The 22,035-nt window shown below is 36.3% G+C and overlaps 1 protein-coding gene across 7 annotated transcripts in view; it reads left to right on the forward strand.

The window, feature by feature from the left end:
• Positions 1–22,035, forward strand: part of CD47 (CD47 molecule) — a 45,865-nt gene that overhangs the window by 16,773 nt on the left and 7,057 nt on the right. For 4 of the 7 annotated variants that reach the window (XM_059164232.1, XM_059164233.1, XM_059164234.1 and 1 more), the window contains exons 3-7: positions 4,360–4,449; positions 15,283–15,390; positions 16,758–16,850; positions 17,881–17,973; positions 18,993–19,085. In XM_059164232.1, coding sequence (XP_059020215.1) covers positions 4,360–4,449; positions 15,283–15,390; positions 16,758–16,850; positions 17,881–17,973; positions 18,993–19,085 — 477 coding nt within the window. Of the gene's footprint in view, positions 1–4,359; positions 4,450–15,282; positions 15,391–16,757; positions 16,851–17,880; positions 17,974–18,992; positions 19,086–21,217; positions 21,265–22,035 lie in introns of all 7 variants that reach the window. The other 3 variants (XR_009351145.1, XR_009351146.1, XR_009351144.1) reach the window with 1 other exon arrangement.

Genomic DNA, 22,035 nt, shown 5'->3' on the forward strand with positions numbered 1-22,035 from the left:
CACATCAGAAGAGTCATCACAATCCTGAAACATCAAGTAAAAATTTGGCTTGAATTTTAGTTTTATAAATTTTATTGTGATCTTCTTTTGTGGTAACTGGTGTTCGTGAAGGTTTACACATGTATGTATTTGAAGGAAAAGCACACTTACATCGATTAAAGTGATCTTTTCACTTTTTCCAGTTATATCCCGTTTTGTACACAGTGATAAAAGAAATGAAGTACTTGGTTTTTATAACACTTAGGCTGGGAAGAAGAATTCAGACACTCATTCATAGACCACACCCTCATAATATCATTTCTTTGCTTTTCCACTAATGAGTTCATCTTCCTGAGAGCCTCACTACCTGAGCAGGAATTGGGAAAGAGTAATGGGCAGAGTTGTCAGCCATAGCGTGAATGGAATAACATTGCCTTGGGTTATCTTTCTTAATCCTAAAGTGGAAAAATATCTGATATTGTTCTTAGTCCATTTTAAGCTTTTTTCTTAATGCCAAAGACATTCAAAATTGAGAAGGACCTTGGAGAAGTATCTTGTCTCTTTTCTCCCACTGAGGAACAAGAGTTAAAGTCATCTGACAGTAGTACCAAAACAAATCAATAGCTTAATGGGCATATAAGTGGTTTTATATAAAACATTGGCTTTCCCCCCCAGCATCTCATTTGGTTCTTGAATGTCCAATTCAGTGATCCTCAGACTCTCCGCCTTGACAGATTAAAGAGAGAGAACACATTCATGTCAGTGAGAAGAGAGAAATTATGGCAGAGGTGTGCAGCCCTGATTTTGAGCTGAGAGAATGATGGAACATCCCCTCCATGAATGTGAATGTACACACGCACGTGCGTCTATGCACACACACTCTTACTGTGGAGAACATATTAAAATCTTGGGGTGGGGGCTGAGAGGGGAGAATGTGTGAAGTTTGAATAAACCTTCTGATAAGTTTCCATTAAGAATCACTTAGACGGGCGCCTGGGTGGCTCAGTGGGTTAAGCCGCTGCCTTCGGCCCAGGTCATGATCTCAGGGTCCTGGGATTGAGTCCCACATTGGGCTCTCTGCTTGGCGGGGAGCCTGCTTCCTTCTCTCTCTCTCTGCCTGCCTCTCTGTCTACTGTGATCTCTCTCTCTGTCAAATAAATAAATCTTTAAAAAAAAAAAAAAGAATCACTTAGACGATGGTGTTCTTTGTTTTATTATCCCGCCTTCTGTATGTCACCGAAATGTCTTCTTATTTCCACAGAGAGGCTTGGAGTCCTCCAGGAGTCATTTAGTCTCTCGCTGTCTAATTCATGAATTACCTCTATCACACCCCAGGAAGTTAGCATTCAAACTTCTTACCTGAACCCTTGACATGAGGAAACTCTCACTTCCCAATGGATCTCAGTCTCTTAGTAGGCAGTTGCAGTTCTAACTTAAGTGAGGCCAGACTTTGCAGTCCTACAATTTCTTTCTCACAAGAAGGGCTATGGTATTTCCCTCCCAAGCTTCTATTTTTCCCTAAGGTTGAAATCTCCAGAGTTTCCAGCCATTGCTAATGGTTTCAGGATCCCTGTTCTAGTCACCTTCCTTTGGAACAATTTCCTGTATGTCTTTAAGTGTTATGAGGGAAAATGTACTCGAGACTGTGTTTGTGGGTCACACCTTGCCTTCCTGCCACTACCCAATTGCTGCTACAACTTTCTGATTGATCCTCCTTCTGTAATCCATTCTGCACCTTGCTGGAGAAGATTTTAAATGAATCATGGTCGTTTCTCTCCCATTTGAAGCTTTCCAAACAGTTAGCATTACTCTTAAAATAAAAATCCAAACTCTCATAACAAGCTGTTAGGAGATGATCTGATCCCAGCAAGATTCCCATCTCCTCTTGTATCACTAAATTCTAGCCACCATTTATTTTCTTGAACTTGCTGTTCATTTGGTGTCTCTTCTTCCCTATCTTCATGTGGCTCAAATCCAGTTCCTCAAAAGTCTGATCTTCAGTTCTTCCCTCTCCTCTAGCTCATGGTCCCCCCTGCCATGTTCACTAGCAGACCTTACATGTCTAGAATACCCTATCCATGGTATGCTTTCAGTAAATATATGTGAAATGAAAAATGAGTGATCAGACCATATTCAGACACACCTCATATTAATAGGTTTCTATCAATATATCCTGAGATTGTTTTGTTGCATAGGGAGAGAGGTCAGTGAAAGAGCATTTCATTGTCAGCTCATCTTAAACACCTACTGATTATTTTGATCCTATACTGGCTGTATTTTGAATGTAGAGCCCATAAAATTTGCTGTGGGACTGGCTGTGGCATGTGAGAGAAACCAAGGAGTTATGGATGACTCTAAGGTTTTTGGTCTGAATAATTGGGGAAGTCAGCGCTACCAAAATGGGGAAACCCAAGAGGGGAGGTTTGGTGAAGTAGGCAGAGGGGCATCAGAAGTCCATTTGGGGCATGAAAACTTCAGATACTTATGATCCTTGGTTCATTATAGATCTTGGATACGAGCCCAGGGAGGGAGGTGGGGGGATGGGGTAACTGGGTGATGGTATTAAGGAGGGCATGTGTGGTGATGAGCACTGGATGTTATATGCAATGAATGACTCGTTGAACACTACATGAAAAACTCATGAGGTGGTATATACTGGCTAATTGAACGTAATAAAAAATATAAAATATAAATTAAAAACGATCCTTGGTTCACTGTGCCTCAGTTTCCTCAGCATTAAGGAGGGGTTAGTAATTCCTCATACAATAATTGTGAGGATTTGAGGAGTTAATATAGACAACTCAAAACAAAATAATAGAGAAAATGGCTAGGGAAAATAAATTGATTGGGTATAGTCCTCAGATCATAGAGCTTTTATCAAAGCCTTTGGGCATTAAATGTGAAAACCTAAGCATAATTTAAAAATTTTTTCCTGCTTAGATTTTAGGCCAAATTATAATAGGTTTTCTTTGGTGTAGGAAGATACTCAGTAATACAGTTCAAAATTAAGGTATTGATTCAGAATATCTGAAAAATCTCTCTCTGGGTAGGGATCTGTGAAAAAATGAAAGGTAGTCCTCCATTCACTCACCAGCCAACCTCATGACTGTTAGAACCTTCAACAGCAAGCCTGTTGAGTCTCTGCTATGCACAGGGCGAAATGCTAGGTTCTGAAAAGCTAATACTTTTTAGACAGAATTTATAATGTTGTTATAGTCTATATATTGGGAACATTTACCAGGTTTAAACATAAGGTTAATACAAGAAATATATCATTATGGTAGGAAAGTCCACCAGGTTCTTCACATGCTGATACGGAATGGCAGAGCCCCAGAGGATTTGAATGAATAGGGTCGATTGCAGAGGAATACCAGTGCTTGCTTTGGGCAGTTGAGGAATGCTCTTCAAACAGCAAATCCCCCATGTGCAGGCAAACTTCGAAATTTCTTTGATGCATTTATTTGGCTTTATTTTTAAAGAAGAAAGTTCATAAATAAAATCAGTGTTCTTAAGTGTTAAAATGAAATGAATCTTAATGTTTTAAAAAGTTCTCAAGTTATTTGAAATCTTAAGGTTACAGTTTCCTTCATATAGACTGTGTGGCTCTGTTTTTACTTGCCTAGGTAACATGTGACCCACTTAACAGAAACTTCCTTAATACCTAACGTTACAGTCATCATAGTGAAGGTTGACTGAATATTTGGTACATAGCCAAGCTTTGTTTTAAGCCCTTTTCTTTTTTCTTTCTCTCTCTCTCTCAAAGATTTTATTTTCTTATTTGAGAAAGTGAGAGGGAAAGAGGGGCAAAGGGAGAGGGGGAAGCGGACTCCCCGCTGAGCAGGGAAGCCAGGGTGGGACTCCATCGCAGGACTCCGAGATCCCAGGAACCTGAGCAGAAGGCAGGTGCTTAACTGGTGCCCTGTTTTAAGTCCTTTTCACGTATTAGCTTTGTTAATAGTTGCAACAGTCCTTCAATGGAGAGGTGCTGTGTTGTACTGGTTTAACAGTTGAGATCTGTAAAGAACAGAGAGGTGTTAAGACTTTGTCCAAACCTCCAAAGTTCATAACGTAGAGTTACGTTTCAAGCCAGGCAGTATGACTGCAGAGCCCTGTTCTCAGCTTCTGTGTTGTATTGTCTCCTCCATATATCATAGGTGAGGGAAAATGTGGAAAAAAACACTTAAATGAGCGAGCTTCTTGTTTCAGAAGTAAAATTTGCTTAGAAGTAAATTGTGTAATTTGTAATTATTTTATGGCCACAGCTTTAATAAGTTATTTTTGTTTTCTGTCTTCACAATAAAAAATATATTGTTGACCATCAGTGTCAGGACTTAACATGATTATAGTAAATATTAATTGTGATTTTTGTTTTCTTCCTAGTTTCATGGTTTTCTCCAAATGAAAATATCCTCATTGTTATTTTCCCAATTTTGGCTGTACTTCTGTCTTGGGGACAGTTTGGTATTGTGAGTAAGTATTTATCTCTATTTTTCATTTATGTTTTAATGATGAAAATGTTATTTCTGGGAGGTAATATTAGTGAAATGTTTTATCTGAGTTGTATTAGGAAATGTGATAATGTGATAAATAATAATGTATAGTCTTAATATTCTTCTTGAAGTGTGTATTTTCCCCCCACAATTTACTACAGTTCACTTTTAATTCCTAAGGTTTTTTTTTAAACTTCTTAAGAACGAATAGTGGAAATCCTAATAATAAGAATACCTTTAACTCTCTCTACTTAGGGTTTTCAGAGCCTTTACACACATTGTTTTCGTAGAGATGGTCAAGGCCCTGCATCAGTGTCACAGCAGGATCTTGTACTTTGAGCATGAAGACTGCCCTCTCTTTGTTTTCCTAGTTTGCCCTCATCCGTGTGCCCGTGTTCATCCTAGGAGAAGCCGCATCTCAACCATGTTTTTGTCATCCTTACCATGATTCTGCAGCCCCTAAAGAAGTAGCCATGGATGAATTGTGGTTTTTAATCGTGTTTTGCCGTGATAATCATGTGACCAAACTTCTCAGAGTAAATCTTGTTGCTATTTCAGATTTAGCATCAACTATGTGGAATTGTCACTACTAGGTAAAAGGTAATGTGTATTCTGGTTGATACTTAGACTCAACCATATTTCCCTACCAGTTTGGTAAAAGAAATTTACTACAGTGATGAAGTTCTGAAGTGACAGTCTAAACAATTAAACTTCTAACATGTAAGATTTATTCCTTATCTCCCTATCATGCAATGAAATGGTCAGACCTTGAAGGACAGCGAACATTTATACAAGGCAAGGTGTGAATACTGCTGATCTCATTTATTTCATTCTGCAACCTTTAAAAAAATGAAAGCTAGTAAAATGTTGTAGTGGATTGGCCTATTGTATATTTCATGAATTTTACTTTTACTCAGAAATCTAAAGTGATGAAAATGGAGGAGAGATGACTGATTATATATTCTGTGGGCTCTGCTCAATGTGTGGCACTCTGGAAAATGCTCTGTGATTTCAAAGCTGTTCTCAGCTTTTGTCTAAAACAAACGAAAGGGAAGAAAGGGCTAACAGTGACAACTGTCAAGATATTTCACAACTTTTATTTTCAAAAAAAGTGTCTAGACTTCTTGTGGAAATTTTCTTAGAATTTTGGTAAGCCTTTTATATCACAAAAAAGACTGATAGAGCATCAAGACCTATTCAGTCTTTCCTGGTGTTGGAGAAAGCCTTTAATTCTATTGGCAGACCCAGGCCTTAAGCCCATGTCATATGATTGAGGTAGAGAATAGCTTTTTCTTAAGATTATGAAATTTTTTCACAGTAGTGTGATTTATTGCATTTAGATTGGTTGAAGTTTGCTGACCATGGCATTATCATTAGTGACATTGTTTTTATTGTCTGAACCAGAAAATATCAGCCATATTTTTACAAAATAAGCTTTATAATTTTTCTGACTTAAAGAATAAATATCACTTTAGAACCCCTTATATAATATAAGAAATTATGGAGCAGAAACAAAAATCTGAAGTCCCCCAACATGGAAATAAATTATTGGTGTATGCTAGTGCGTTTCTTCCTTCCCCTTCATTTTTTTTCCTATGCATTTTTATTATGTTTCTTTAAAAAAGAAAACTGTAAATGGACATATAGAACTTATATACATATATCCTGAATTTCCCCCTTGTTTTCAGAAATCTTTTTATAGCTGCCTATATTCTAATTTACTTAACTCTCATCTTCATAGATATTAAGGATGTTTCCAATTTTTTTTGATACTATGGAAATAATTCTGTAAGACTGGAAAAGGCAGAGATATTTTTAAGGCTCTTGATACATACTGCCAAAGTGTTTCTTGAAAGTTTGTATCAGTTACTGCAGATGAGAATATCTGTTTTTCACCTCATAATCCTGACATAATTCTAAAATCTTTTAATAATTTGATGGGTGAAAAAATCTTGTTTTAATTTTCAGTTTGTGTTAGGTTGAATGCTCTTAAATATTTATTCCACTGATCATATTTTAAAGAACATGCTTCTGAAGCCAAAAAAAAATATCTTGGTGGGAATTTTTTATTTCAGCTCTCCTTAGAACAAGTAAATGTGGGGGGGGGGGAGGCGGGCCTTATGCTTGATTGACTCAGTTTGGACTCCCACAGAAGGTGTTAATGATAAGAGTACCTACATAATTGTGGAACCCTTGCTCTGTAAGATGGATGCTGGTAGCACTGACCTCTGCAGTCACATTTACAGTTCATAGGAACTCAGTGGGGGTAGGTGCCATCGTTATCATTCCTGTTTTGTAGATAAAAACCCGAGGTAGGTTTGACAGTTTGCCCACAGTCTCACAGCTCTTCTCTGGTAGTTCTGGGATTTGAACCAGTGCTGTTTACCACTACATTGTACTACCTCTCTAGTTTATTTTGAATTTATTTTGAGAACTTTTTTTTCCATGAAGAGCGAACCTATATTATCTGGGTACTCATTCTCAGTAGATGAAACTTACTAACAGAGCAGAATGTAGACCTACTTTGTTTAATTTCCTCAACAAGTATCTATTGACAGGGTGCCTGTGATTGTTAAGCATGGGGGCTTAGAGCCTCAAGATGTGGAAGTGAAATGCATATTGTCCCTGGCTTTGTAGCACTCACATTTCAGTTGAGGAAACATGTAAGTGTGCATGATCTGTGACCCATTTTGAGGATAGTCATGGATCTAAGTCTACCTTTCTGGGGATACCCTTTCTAAGAGACCTCCTGTTTATGGCCTGGGATTCCACCAAACAGGAGAGCCCTTCTCTTTTCTACTTGTCGTTCGGTGATATGTTTTTTAGAGTGTGATTATCATAAAGCCCCTGAGTTATTAATAGTAACTCACACCCATGACTTTCACTTTCTGGATTTCTAGTTCTTCTTAATTGTTTCAGGTTACCAGATTACCATTTATGGTCTATATTTGACCACAGGAGGCTTTTCTAGTTCTAGTTCTAATGTCAGTCTTTTGGTGGTTCAGGATTCAACTTGGACTTTCCATAGGCTAACCATATAGTAAAGAACAGGTTATGCCTTTGTTTTTAGGAGAATGAGTTACTTTCTACCAGAAATGTATTTTGAACTATATATCTCAGGATGCCATTGATCCTACTGAAGCCCAAGAAGATTTTTAAACTCCTGAAGCCAAGGAAGGACTTGGTGAGCCCTAGACCATGTTTTGAAGACAAAGATTTCTTACGGGGAAATGTTCCTAAACATGTTTGCCTTTATCTTCAACTTACAAATTTTTAAGCAGAATCTTAATGCTTAGCAAACAACTCAGAGAGAACTTAGAACCAAACACTGAATCTTAACCAAAGTCACAAATCTCTAGTAGTAGTATATTTCAGACACTTTATTTTTGTTCTTAAAACAATACCAACTCACAGTTTCCCACATCAATGACAATTAAGTTACTGGCAGATTTCCAGGGTTCTTCTTCCTCAATCTTTGGTAGTACCCCAGGTAATTTCTGTCATTAAGATGTTTGATAAGTGATTTCACGTGTTGCCCACCAAGATCTATAGTTCCTATAGTTTTAAGGAACTGCAACGTTATGAAATTCTTTGAGTCAGGCATATCTATTTTACTTTTCCTTCCTTTGAACTTGTCTTTACACAAAACTGTGAGACCATAAACATGACCAAGTAAGCGGAAATTCTGCAAAGCAATCAAAAATAAATGCAAAAAAATTACTGTTGCTCCATGACCTTTAGAATTTTGGTCAAAACATTAAAAACTCTCTTGCTGTCAGTAATAACACTATTAGGAAATGGGGGGAAAAAAGTAAAACGATTTAGTACATGGTAAATTAAAACATTAGAAACACTGAGAATTAAAGTGTTCCATCAAGAGTAGTTTGAATGGTGCTTGCCTCCTTCTTGTTATATAACTTGGAATACAGAGCAAGCATCTTTTTTTATGCCTCAGTGAATTGTCATACTCCTTTTTAGGTTTGGATCAGCTTCCAACATTTTATCCTTTGCATTTATAGTGTTATACAATATCTCCCAAGAATTTCTTTAAGTGAAGTTTTTTGCCAGAGTCACCACTTCTGGGACATCTGCATTCCTTTTGTCACAACCTACTCACTGTCCTCATTTATGCCAATAAGTTCACTTTTACTGAGTTTCTCTGACTGTATATCTAGAATGGCAGTGTGTTGACATTCCCACAGTCAGCTATTTTGTGATGTCATTTACATTTTATTTGAATCTCACTTCCAAAATTACTACTTTATATTTCTTCATTCTTTAATCTCTGCTGACCCTGTTTCCTCCTTTGATAATCCATCATAAATTTCACATTGATTTATTACTGGGAGACCTGAAGGTCACACCACACGTGCTCTGCTGTCTGCGCATGAACTGAGTAAGAGATGCTCAGTGAGTAGTTACCAACAGTCTTTGAAAGAAGTGACATGATTGGTCACTGATCATGATGCACATCTGTTATTAACGGGGTGATTTGTGGACTGAAGAGAGAGCAGTGAAGTTTGTGTCTCATGCAAGTCCTCATTTAATCCACTGTGGTGTCGTGGTAGCTGAAATTTGTACTGTGATATGGGGGCATCTGTGTTATTTAGCTAAACCATGGTAACTGAAATTCAGAAATACTGGAAGTGGACCAAGCGAGGACCGCTGTAATTTATTTCAAATGCATGCATTCTAGGCATCCTTCCTGTCCTTTTCTAACTTTTGTCATCCTTTCTCAAGGTTATTCCACAAAGATTTTGGTTACTTCTCAGAGGCATTTGGTTTGTATGTTCATGTAGAAATCATTGTTGGGAAATTCAAGGAAAAAATTCCTCACAACAGCCTTGAGATCCTACTAGGTCCTTGAATCCAATTTTTAGGACGAGCTTTTAAGTACTGAAAGTAATTAGATCATGAGCACATATAAAGAGAATGTAAAGGGACAGGGAGTGTCTTTATAGATTAGAAAAATCATTCTGAAGAAGTGAGGGTGACTTGCACCAGGACAGTTCTGTCCAGGAAGGTAAAATATCATCACAATAAATAATACTACAAAGAGTCATTCTGTGACCTGGTTGATGGATTCTATTAATAGGACTTTGTTATTACGTTTACTCTGAATTCTGTTCAATAATCTTGAACTTCCAGTGCTTTCCCTTGATCCTCACCACATAATTATCACACTTATGTTATTACATGTTGTTAGGCCCTGGTGTTAGTAGGAGGTACTGAACAAAACTAGAACTCGGCAATGTACTCTTGTAGGAATGCAGTTGTTATTCCTTTGGGCTTTTCCAAATGCAAACGTCCCAACTTCCTGCCTACATTCTGAACTGATGGCACCGTCCACAAGACCAAGTGTACATTTGGAACCAAGAAAAGGAAGTTAGTGTGTCGGACATCTTCTCCTTTGATTTTCTGTATTCAAAGTACTTACTGCATGGTGCCTGGGCTCTTTTTTTATTTCTGGGTTCTTTGACCAGGCATGTGTCATTATTCATGTTTACACAATTGTTTCATCAAAGCCAGTTGGGTAGTGTATGGAGTTTATTGTAAGATTCTTTTCCTTGCCTTTTGGCAAGTAATCAGCATTAATGTTCCTTTTTCTCCAGCACCAGATTCGCAAAGCCTTCATTGTTTTGTTTGTTTGTTTTTTTTTTTTTTTAACGAGCATATTAAATTTTATAAAACAATAATTTAAATTAAATATTAATTTAATTTAATTTGAAATTAAATATATATTAAAAACTTTGAAATTGTAATATCACTTTGAAAGTGATCAGATGAGCTTTACTGATTGAAAAACAACATTGATTTGCAACTTAACAGATACCAAAGAGATCCTACAATTACTCTCCTAGAGTTATCAGAAAATAGCACTATAATAATGAAATCAAACAAATCTCCCTTTATGATTTATTCTTAATCTAGTATAAATAGGCTGAGGTCTGTGTAGACCTATATGGGCATATTGAATCTCATCTTTAGGGATGAAAGGGCATGAAAACTAAAGTGGTAGATTTTATTTGATTTCCAGGTTGATCTGGTAATTTCACTAGATTTTGTCACCCACAAACCTACATTTTATTTTATATGTCTTTTATATCGGTTACAAGGAGACAAGAAAACTTAATGGAGTATCTATTTATAACATTAGCTGTTACTTCAGGTAGTAGACAGACTGTCATTTTTTTATTCACATGAATTTGAAGATTAAATACATAAAGGGGCTTTTTTAGGCTAGGTTAAACACATACTTTTTATTTATTGAATTGGGAAAGAACATCAGGGAGTGTCATTCCATCCTCACTCCTGCTTCTTGCCAAAACACACACACACACACACACACACACACACACACACACGAATGTAAGGGCCTTGAGGCAGGAGTATTTGGATTTGGTTATTTTGTTCAATGCCAGGATTTAAAATAGTGATTATCACCTAGTAGGTGCATAATCAATTATTGTTACATAATCCTCTATTTGTGCCTTGATTTAGTTGATATGATTTGGGCTAATAAAATGGTCTGCTACATTGTAGGTGCATAGTAAATATTTCTAAAACAAATGAATTAATCGGGACGCCTGGGTGGCTCAGTTGGTTGGACAACTGCCTTCGGCTCAGGTTATGATCCCGGAGTCCCGGGATCGAGTCCCATATCGGGCTCCCAGCTCCATGGGGAATCTGCTTTTCCCTCTGACCTTCTTCTCGCTCATGCTCTCTCTCACTGTCTCTCTCTCTCAAATAAATAAATAAAATCTTTAAAAAAAAAAAAAGAATTAATCAACCTAGCTCATTTCTGAGAAGTACTTGCTATACTTAATTATTTTATAGAAGGTATAAAAGGGGAAATTTTTAGAATTCCTAATTTTTTGTAAAAACTGTGATTGTTTCCTTATATATTTGCTATTCCTTTGTGGCAGCATTAGGGTTATAAGTTTGTGTTAAAAATATACATGCTGCCAACACCAAATGCTGATGAGGACGTGGAGCAGCAGGAACTCTCACTCACCACTGATGGGAATGCAGAGTGGTGCGGCCACTTTGGAAAACAGTTTGGCAGCTTATTACAAAACTAAACATATTCTTTCTGTATGACCTGGCATTGTGCTCCTTGGTATTTATCCACATGGAGTTGAAAACTTATGTCCATACAGAAACCTACACACTGATATTTATAGCAGTTCTTCTGTTGGGCAGTAGGTGAATGGGTAAATAAACTGCAGTACACCCATGCAGTGGACTGTTAGCGGTAAAAAGAAATGAGCTGTCAAGGCATGAAAAGGCATGGAGGAGACTTAAATACATATTAAAAGAAGTCAGTCTGAAAGGCTACATGGGTGTCCTTATACACTTACCCAGAGCATACAACATGAAGGCTGAACCCTAAGGGAAACCAGGGATGTTGGATGATTATGATGTGTCAGTGTAGGCTCATGCTTGGTAGAAAATGTACCGTTCTGGTGAGTGATGGTAATAATGGGGAAAGCTATGTATGTGTGGGTATAGGGGATATAGCAGACTCCCTGTACCTCCCTCTCAGTTTTTTCAGAAACCTAAAACTATACTAAAAAAAATTAAGTCTTAAAAAAGTATAAATAGTGTTATTGCTCATATTTTATTTGCATATTGATTTAAGTACTTTTGGCTGAAGAGAAATCTTTTAAAGCGTTGCTGATTTTATTTATTTATTTATTTTTACTATCTATCTATCTATTTATTTATTTAAAAATTCTTTTTAGAGTGAGTGCAAGTAGGGGGTGGGGGCAGAGTGGGAGGGAGAGAATCTTAAGCAGACTCCACACTGAGCATGGAGCCCAACGCCAGGCTTAATCTCACGATCCTGAGTTCAGGACTTGAGCCAAATGATGCTTAGTCAACTGAAGCATCCAGGCACCCTAAAGCATACTGTTTTTTAAAATTACATAGATTGTCTTGCCAAACAGTGAGGGGGTTTGATAAAAGCCAGCAGTGAAGGGCACGTTATATTATGTTTATTTTAATGCTAAGTGTTCAGGAAATTACTTGAATTTATTTTCTTTTTCACATTTACAGTTTTGATAAATTTGATAAATAAGGGTAGGTCTACTTAATAATGGACTAGAAAAAAATCACCAATAACAGATTCTTGAGATTATTGAGTTCTCTGGCATCTGTATCAGATTTCTGACACTTTAGCTATACTGAAAAATTGACAGCTGAGTTAGCAACATGATATCTTCTCCACACTTATTGGGGGACCTACATAGGTACCATCATAAGCAAGAAAATGAGTTAGAAGAAACTCTTTTTAAAGGTTTGCTAAAGAAAACGTGAAGATACTCTTTGATTGCCTATAGTTGCATAAGTTAGACCCCACTGATATATCTGATAGAAATGGCTGCTTAATTTAAGGAAGAGGAAGGTAGCCTTGAGAAGAAATAGTAGTTGAACCAATTAACAAGAACAGTTACCTTCAACATGGAGTGTATTTATATGCCAACGTTTGAAAAGTCTATTCTATGGTAAAACACTGCCAATAGTAGCATTTGCTGATGGTTTATTTTTGTGGCTATTGTTGTTTATTTTGTGACATTGTTTTTCTCCTACAGCTCTTCTAAGTCTGAAAAGGCAGAATTTTATATGAAGTTCACACTCTGATTTTTAAGAATGATATGTCTGCCTTTTTGCGTGAACTTCTACTATACTCCAAGGTGGAATTTTTGCTGCTTGATTTTAGTAGCTCTTCTGTGTGTTGAATTAAACCTGTAAGAGTCTCATAAATGTTTTATTGATTGTGAAGTACATTTGAAACACAGCTTCTATTTTACAACCCCTTTGCAGAACTTTCAAAATCTATTTAGGTCATAGTATGCGTAGGTCTAAATGGAAAGACTGACCTATGTCTATGTCTAGAGAAAGTTTTTTTTTTTTTTTTTAACCATGTTTGTGCCTTTTGTGACCTATACTTGGAATTTCATCCTAGACAGTGTTTGAGCTTAGAAAATAGGAAAGATGTGACAATCTGTGCCCTATAATAAGTCAGGAACATGACTGAGTCATAGTCATCTAAGTTTCAAGGCCAGATGGATCAAATGAAAGCTTGGGGAACTTGCCAAATTGATTCTCACTCTTTTCTGATGAATGTGGATTCAGTTACTCTGCTTCAGGGAGGATTATTGCTTAGTCCTCCATCTCCCCCTAAGAGACTAAAGTTGAGGTTAGAATCTAAAGGATGATTGCCACCTAAAATAGGTGGAGATGTAAAAAACCTCTGGGTGCCTGCATCTTACCTTAACATTTTTAACCATAGATTAAACCATAGATTTTAACCTCAGGTTCCACTGTATAATACCTTATATGTAGATTTTGTTGGGGTCATTTAGGGGTTTATTTATTCTTTTTAGTATTTTTGACCCATTTGTCATTTTAATGGAAACAAGATAAATGCTAAATACAACAGTTAAAAATTCTCCCCCTCAGGACACTCATTGACTACTGGTGTAGAAAATATTGTGTATATGAAACAGCAGAATTTCAGTCATACACTCTGCTACTCAGTCTGCTTTTAGGTTGCTTTTATCACCTTTCGTGGTGAAAGATTAACTTTAATATTAACTAAAACACAACCCAAAAGGTGAATATATAGGAAAAGGAATACAGTTAACTCTTGAACATGATTTTGAATTCTGTGGGTCCACTTATGTGTGGATTTTTTATGGTTCAGTACCATAAATGTATTTTCCCTTCTTTATGATTTTCTTAATAACATTTTCCTTTCTCTAGCTTACTTTATTATAAGAATATAGTATTTACAGTATTATTTATTATAAGAATACAGTATTTACAGTATTTTCCTTTCTCTAGCTTACTTTATTATAAGAACACAGTATCTAATACATATACAAAATATGTGTTACTTGACTTTATGTTACTGGTAAGGCTTCTGGTCAACAGTGGCTATTAGTTGTGAAGTTTTGAGGGAGTCAGAAGTTATACTCAGATTTTAAGGGGCAACTATAATATAATATTTTTAAGCTTATCTATTATGTTGTTTCAGGGAAGATACCAGATACTTGACAGAGCTAGCATCAGAAATAGTAACATGTATGACTAGTGCTATTATTTGTGGTTTATATTCAAGAAATTATTTTAATTGAACAATTAAGCATCTTCTGCCATCAGGATATCAAGAGGGTATGAGTTGTCCAGTGTTGATTCTGCTTTTTCAAAACAAAATTATCTAGAATTCCAAATGCTTTCCTAATTTTATAAAGGTGAAATAAAGTTCTATTTTTCTCAGTATTATTAAATAGCCAGCTATTTCTCATCAGTGTTATGTATATCAGTTGTAAACCCGAGACAGTTTTCTTCCTCAGGGAACATTTAATAATGTCTGGAGATATTTTTGATTGACAGCACTGGGGCGCTGTTGATGGCATATAGTGAGTAGAAGCCAGCGATATTACTAAACATTGTATAATACACGGAACGGCCCCCCTCCCCCTCATGCCCAAGGAGTTATCTGGCCCGAAATGTTAATAATACCTTAATTAAGAAAGCCTGATATATATAACTTCATTCCTTAAAGTGTAGGAGAATAAAGTATCACCTTTAAATTCATTTTCCATATGTATACTACCATGACAATATTTAGACATTGACTTATTATGAAAAGGATTTGAGGTGGCTTGACATGATATGAAGGAGTTTTTCCTGAAGGATTATTCAATTATAGTAAGTTATCATCTTGTCCCTGCACTTTATAAGTTACAGAAGTGGCTTTAATTTTTGTGATTTGGCTCATGTAATTCTTTGTTTTCTTTTTAAGCAATTAAATATAAATCCAGTCTTGTGAAGGAGAAAACCATTCTTTTATTTGTTGGTGGACTAGTGCTCACTATAGTTGTCATTGTCGGAGCCATTCTTTTCGTCCCAGGTAAGAAATGCGGTTATCTGAGGGAGACAGGGTTAATGGAGATGGCCAGGTTGGGGGCAGGGAGGTGTTAGTTTCCTAGGGCTGCTGTAACACATAACCACAAAGTGAGCGTCCTAAAACAGTAGAAATTTTCTCACAGTTCTGGAGTTCATAAATCTGAAATAAAGATGTCATCAGTGCCATAATCCCTCCTGAGGCTCTAGGGGAGAATCCATTTTTTGTCTCTTCTAGCTTCTGGTGTTTGCTGGCAGTCTGCAGCTCCTTGGCTTGTGGTGCCATAATTCCAGTTTCTGCCTCCATGGTGTCTTTGTCAAATCTCCCTCCACCTCTGTCTTACAAAGACACTTGTCATTGCATTTAGGGCCAACCTGGATAAACCAGGGTGAACTCCTCCTTTCAGGATCCATAACTTAATCATCCTTTGCTATATAATGTAACACTCTTTTGCCACATAAGTTAATATTCACAGATTCTGGGGATTTGGAGGTAGGCATATCTTTACGGCCATCATTCAACCCACTGTGGAGGCAAACTTCATTTGCCAAGACATGGAAGTGGGAATGAATGTGGGAAGTCTGTCCGAAACCACTTGTGTTCAGAGGATGGGAATGGGAGTGGAAAGAAAGGGTATGTTGCACATGGAGAGATGGCAAAGATAGCGTGGGACCCACAATGTAGACTGAAGATAGCCATTGTCATTTTTTTTTAAAGATTTTATTTATTTATTTGACAGAGAGAGAGATCACAAGTAGGCGGAGAGGCAGGCAGAGAGAGAGAAGGAAGTAGGCTCCCTGCAGAACAGAGAGCCCGACGTGGGGCTCCATCCAGGACCCTGAGATCATGACCTGAGCCAAAGGCAGAGACTTTAACCCACTGAGCCACCCAGGCGCCCCGCCATTGTCATTTTTGAGCTGAACGCAGTATAGATGTAAGGTTTAGGCACATAAGTTTGGCAGCTCTGTTTGCCTCTGCAGTTAGAACACAGGGAGGAAGTAGATGAATTCAGAAAATCACTTGAGAGAACAACTGTTTTGACTTTGGGACAGATTGAACCTAGCAAGTGAAGGGAGTGGCAAGAGGTGACTCGAGAGTTTCTCCCTGGAATTCTGTAAGGTAGTTGAAGAGGCAGAGCCAACTCAAGATTTTGACATGTTGAGACTTAGATGTTGGTGTTCACATGTTTTAAGTTTGGTCTTAATCTGAAAATAGTGATTTTGTGTGAAGTTTTGGGAGAAATATATTTTTAAAACTTTTTAGTTTGTAAGAGAAGTATTGGGACTAATACATTTAGTAAGTTTAAGTATTTTAACTTCCTGCAGAGTAGGAAGTATGTCGGATAATATTTTAAATATTTTTTTTATTAACAGGTGAATATTCAACAAAAAATTCTTGTGGACTTGGTTTAATTGTAATTCCTACAGTGATATTAATATTACTTCAGTACTGTGTGTTTATAATAGGTGAGTATTTGTTATGGCATGATTTTGTCTGCCTTTTTCATTTTAAAATACTTTGGTTGAAATATTTCTTGTATTTTTTTTTTTACAACTCAATTAAAAATTGGCTTATTAAAACATTTTCCAAGCTAGTCTTAGTGACATTTTCCCAGTATGGATTAAATTTTAAGGTTAGCTTAGGTTTTCAAAGCATTCTGTTATTTTGTAAAAAGTAATTTTCATGTATCTTTGATGCTAGGCAGTGGATTTATCAAATTATGTTATTTAATTTCTTAATGGTTATCTTCATATTTTTATTTCAGCTTTTTCAAATTATAAGTAGATATTCAACATTTTCTTTTTGCTAAGCCTCTCTGTTAAAAAAATTCTATAAAATAAGGCTATTAATTGAAAATAGTAGAAATGTATTTCTTTTTGAGTTATTGGCAAATTTTAACATTGTAGTTTTAAAAGATGATACAGATATCCAACCTATAGTTGATAATAATCTTCATTGCTTTTTTTGGAGTCAGTCACTAACATATTTTTGTCATTATTACAGTCTGTTTTTTTTCTATTTGTACATTTAACTCTTGGTCTTAGAGTTTATCCCTGGCTTGATTAAAATTTATTAATTTGTTGCAAAATTGAAGATCTAGCACACAAGACAGAGGTTGTGATGTTTACAATGGCCTGTTTGCAGAACAGTTCTCTCCAGCAGAGCAATTTATGTGCATGTGGCAAAGTCATCCATAATAGCCATTCATACTGTAAAATGCCCAAACGTGGTAAAAGCAGCACTGTTCTAAGATTTTGGGTAAAAAATACCAATCCAGCTGAGCTCAGTGTGAAAATAAAAGACTGCTGAACATATGAATCTGTAACTAACTACTTGTGTGAAAAGGCAAAGTTTAGATCATTGGGAAAGAAGCTACCATCTGACAAGGAAATCCAGAGTCAGCCTTTGGTCACTGGACATTATTTCTGACTGTACAGAATGCAAGGAGGTGTGATTGCTTCTTACGTGCTCTCAACCCATTCTTTTCTCCTCCAGGTGTTTGGATCTCTCCCTTCACCATTGCCATACTAATACTCCAGGTACTGGGCTATGTGCTTTCTGTGGTTGGATTAAGCCTCTGTGTCTCAGGTAAGGGTTACGTTCTTCTCTAGTCCCAGTTTGTCTTACTAGGAATTTCTCTTGAACAGCAGTCTTCTTCCTCTTCTTCTTTACCCATTCACCTGCTGAAGGACATCCTGGCTGCGTTCTCTTTTTGATGATTAAGAATAAAGCTACTTATAAACATGTGGGCGTGTTTCGGTGTAGACATAGTTTTCAACTTCATTTAAGTAAATACCAAGGAGTGTGATTGCTGGATTGTTAAGAGTATATTTAGTTGTGTAACAAATCACCAAACTGTCTTGCAAAGTGGCCGTGCCATTTTGCATTCCCACCAGCAGTGAATGAGAGTTCCTGTTGCTCCACATACTTGCCAGCATTTGGTGTTGTAAGCTTTTCTTTTTTTAACTCTCATTTTTTTCCCCCGCTGAGAATATAGTGTTTTCCATATTGCCATGAGAATACTGGCTGTATATGGCTTGTGGGCTGATTTTCCTAGCAGCCAAACTGCTATGCCTATATTTGTGGGAGAATTTTTTTTAAATGACCAAGCTCCAGTTGGTTAGAACATCTAGGTTTTACACACTATTTTCCATTAGTCTTGGTATGATAAGGTACATGTTAGACAAATGAAAATTTTTTTCTTTTAATAATTTGGAGTCATTTCACTGACTGAGTTAATAATGAATTTATAGAGATAATTTTTGTTTCTTAGTAATTAGAAAAAGAATTATTCTCCTTAAAACTTGATATATTACTATTATTGCTGGGTCTTTTTAGAAGTTCACTTATTGGGGTACCTGGGTGGCTCAGTGGGTTAAGCCTCTGCCTTTGGCTCGGGTCATGATCCCAGGGTCCTGAGATTGAGCCCCACATTGGAATCTCTGCTCAGCAGGGAGCCTGCTTTCCCCGACCCCCCCGCCCCACCTGCCCCTCTGCCTGCTTGTGATCTCTGTCAAATAAATAAAATCTTTTTTAAAAAATTAGAAAAAATAAAAGTTCACTTATTTCATGTAGGTCTCTAACATGAAATTTCACTATTTTTACAGAGTGCAACCCAGTGCATGGCCCTCTTCTGATTTCAGGTTTGGGTATTATAGCTCTAGCAGAATTACTTGGATTAGTTTATATGAAACTTGTTGGTAAGTCAATCTTATTTTTGTTCACCTATGCTAGGAATTCAAATATATAATTTGGAAAATTCTTTTGATTGGATCTTATAATTTATGACTAAGGAAATTCATCAGTGTTTCCAAAAATGAGAAAATACCATGAATGCAGCTGTATTTTTTAAATAATAAAATTGGAATGATGTGGGGGTGATGAAAGAGGATAGAGAAGTAATAAGAATTAATGAAAAGTTTAGATTATAAACTAGTTTAAAAGAAAATGGCTTTTGTTTAGAATGTATAGGCTTTTTTATACCAACTAAAAAGAGAGAGTGTTGAGGATTTAATAGGAAAGAATTTTTAACTGGCCCATTGTTTTTATGAGAACTAGCTCTTTCACAGAGACCCATTTGTTACTTGCTGTTCTTGCGTAGTCTTTACAGACCTTGACACCCCTAAGGAGACAGGTTGAAATTCAAAATCTGTCACTTTTGTTAAAGAACAGTGTCTTCTGACTTTACTTGACTTTAAAACATTTTTAGTTAAAACTAATATGATAAAGATACGGACTTATAAAATTTAGGGACTTACTACCTTTTTAAATATTTATTTAATGGTTTTTAAATAATTAACACGCAGTGTTATGTTAGTTTCAGGTGTACAATATAGTGATTCAGCAGTTCTATACATTATGCTCATCATGATGTGTCCTTTTTAACTTTCATCCCCATCACCTGTTTTACCCATCCCCCCACTCACCTCCCCTCTGGCAACCACCAGTTTGTTTTCTATAGTTAAGAATCTTATTTTTTGTCTCTTTTTCCTTGTTTGTTTTGTTTCTTAAGTTCTGCATATGAGTGGAATCATATGGTATTTGTCTTTCTCAGACTAACTGACTTCACTTACCATCACACCGCCTAGATCCATCCATGTCGTTTTTATTACTTTTTTTAAAATCAGTTATTAAGAAATGGGGAATTAGCATATTGTTTCTGAACTTTATATTTAATCTGTCAGTTTTCTATATAAATTCTTATTTTATATATAGAGAGGCAGATGCTAGTGTGTTTTCTTATTTAAGCTGAAAATGTTTCCTATAATTGGTTTACATTAGTATCCCTTTAAAAAATTGTTTTTGTATTTAAGAAGTAAAGCAAACTCTTAAGCATTTGTCAAAATAATCTAAAGTTGCCAAATAATGGAGTAGAAAAAAATCAGTGTTTCTGCTTTAGGTGGACTTTACTGTGTTTCCAAAAATTAATATAAACCTTGAATTGTTATGGTCAAATAATTTTCCATATGACTTATGTAATACTCTCAAAGAAATTTTGCCTTTGTTTCTGAACTTTAGCTTTTACTGATCGATCATATGTAATTTTGTTACATATTCTTTGTCCCTATTTAGTTAATGCTTACTAGATTAAAAAAAAGTTAAAATACTTAACTAAAATCTCCCTATCTTTGGTTCATGTGTTCATAAGTCAGAGTCGTTAACTTCAATGAAATTTTCTTAGTTCTTAACTCCTAAGTCCATAATCACAGTGAAGACTTCTCAGCAGAATGGTGTTCATTTGGAGCTGTCAGAAGCATCACATTATGAATGTTGATACATACTCTCTTTTTGTTGAGTATTCAGATCACTGTTTGTGTGGTTCTTGAAGATGACGCTCTGGTTATGTTGTTTCTTAAGAATGAGTGCTTGAGAACAGTATGTGTCCTGGAGCATGATGTCATATTAGGTGTCTTTGACTGATAGCTCATTGTTCTTTTTATTCTTCATTATGTGGATCGAACTCCCTTACTCCCACGCTCCCCCCAAGCCTTCCATGTCTAAAGAATGATGCTCAGTAGAGTTGCCAACAAGTGTAGAATGCTGCCTCAGGTGGAAATAGGCATCATCTAACTGCCACCTCCTTGGCCCTGCTCTCTCCCTTCTCCGTTGTTTATATCCCAAAGAAGTCTGTGAAACCACTGTAGTTATACACATACTGTTCTCACCTTAAAAACCAAACTGAAAGTGAAATCTTGAAAAGTTCCCAAGATTACTTTTTCTTTACCATAGTTTAGCATATAAATATATCACATGTAAGTTAAGTTAGTCCAATTTTATTGACATTTTGAGAATATTCTAAGTTAACTTTCCAAATCAACTTGTCTGATGCCAGAATTCAGAGGCACACCTTCGGTCAGTTGAAGGGCAAGAAGAGAAAAGGTACAGAAAACTTGCTCTTTAGATAATGTGGTAGAATGGGAAAATTGATGTGTTTTTCTTTTTTTTTTTTTTTTTTTTTTTTTTTTTTTAAAGATTTTATTTACTTAACAGAGAGAGAGATCACAAGTAGATGGAGAGGCAGGCAGAGAGAGAGAGAGAGAGAGAGAGAGAGAGAAGCAGGCTCCCTGCTGAGCAGAGAGCCCGATGCGGGACTCGATCGCAGGACCCTGAGATCATGACCTGAGCCGAAGGCAGCGGCTTAACCCACTGAGCCACCCAGGCGCCCAGATGTGTTTTTCTTAAAATAATCTTAATGTATAAGTATGAGTATCTGTAACATTAAGGTTGCAAATTTTAGCATTTTTATCAGGAGGTAAAAATTGTAAATGTTCCCAAAATAAATTTTACTCATTGCTGATGCTCTGTTTTGGAAAAGCTTAATGAATGTGTATTGACTTAAATGCAGTAAAATCCTCAGGGTTTTTTGTTGTTGTTGTTGTCTTTGTTAAAAATACAAGCTAAAGTCAAGAGTAAGTTAATGACCCTATGAGAAATTTAACTTTTGTTGTTTTTATGATTTCCAAGCTTAAATTTGTAGCCTTAATGGTTGCTCTAGAAGTAAGATTTCTAAATTTCATTTCTTGTGGTCTTTTTAAACCATGTTGCATTTCATTTTGTTTCTGGAAGCATCTAAGTTTTGCAGAATGAAATTCAGGCTAGAAACAATAACAATGTGAGATCATACAGAAAATTAAGTAGAACTTACTAAAC

Source organism: Mustela lutreola, chromosome 2, assembly GCF_030435805.1.
Source record: "Mustela lutreola isolate mMusLut2 chromosome 2, mMusLut2.pri, whole genome shotgun sequence".
Lineage (NCBI taxonomy): Eukaryota > Metazoa > Chordata > Mammalia > Carnivora > Mustelidae > Mustela > Mustela lutreola.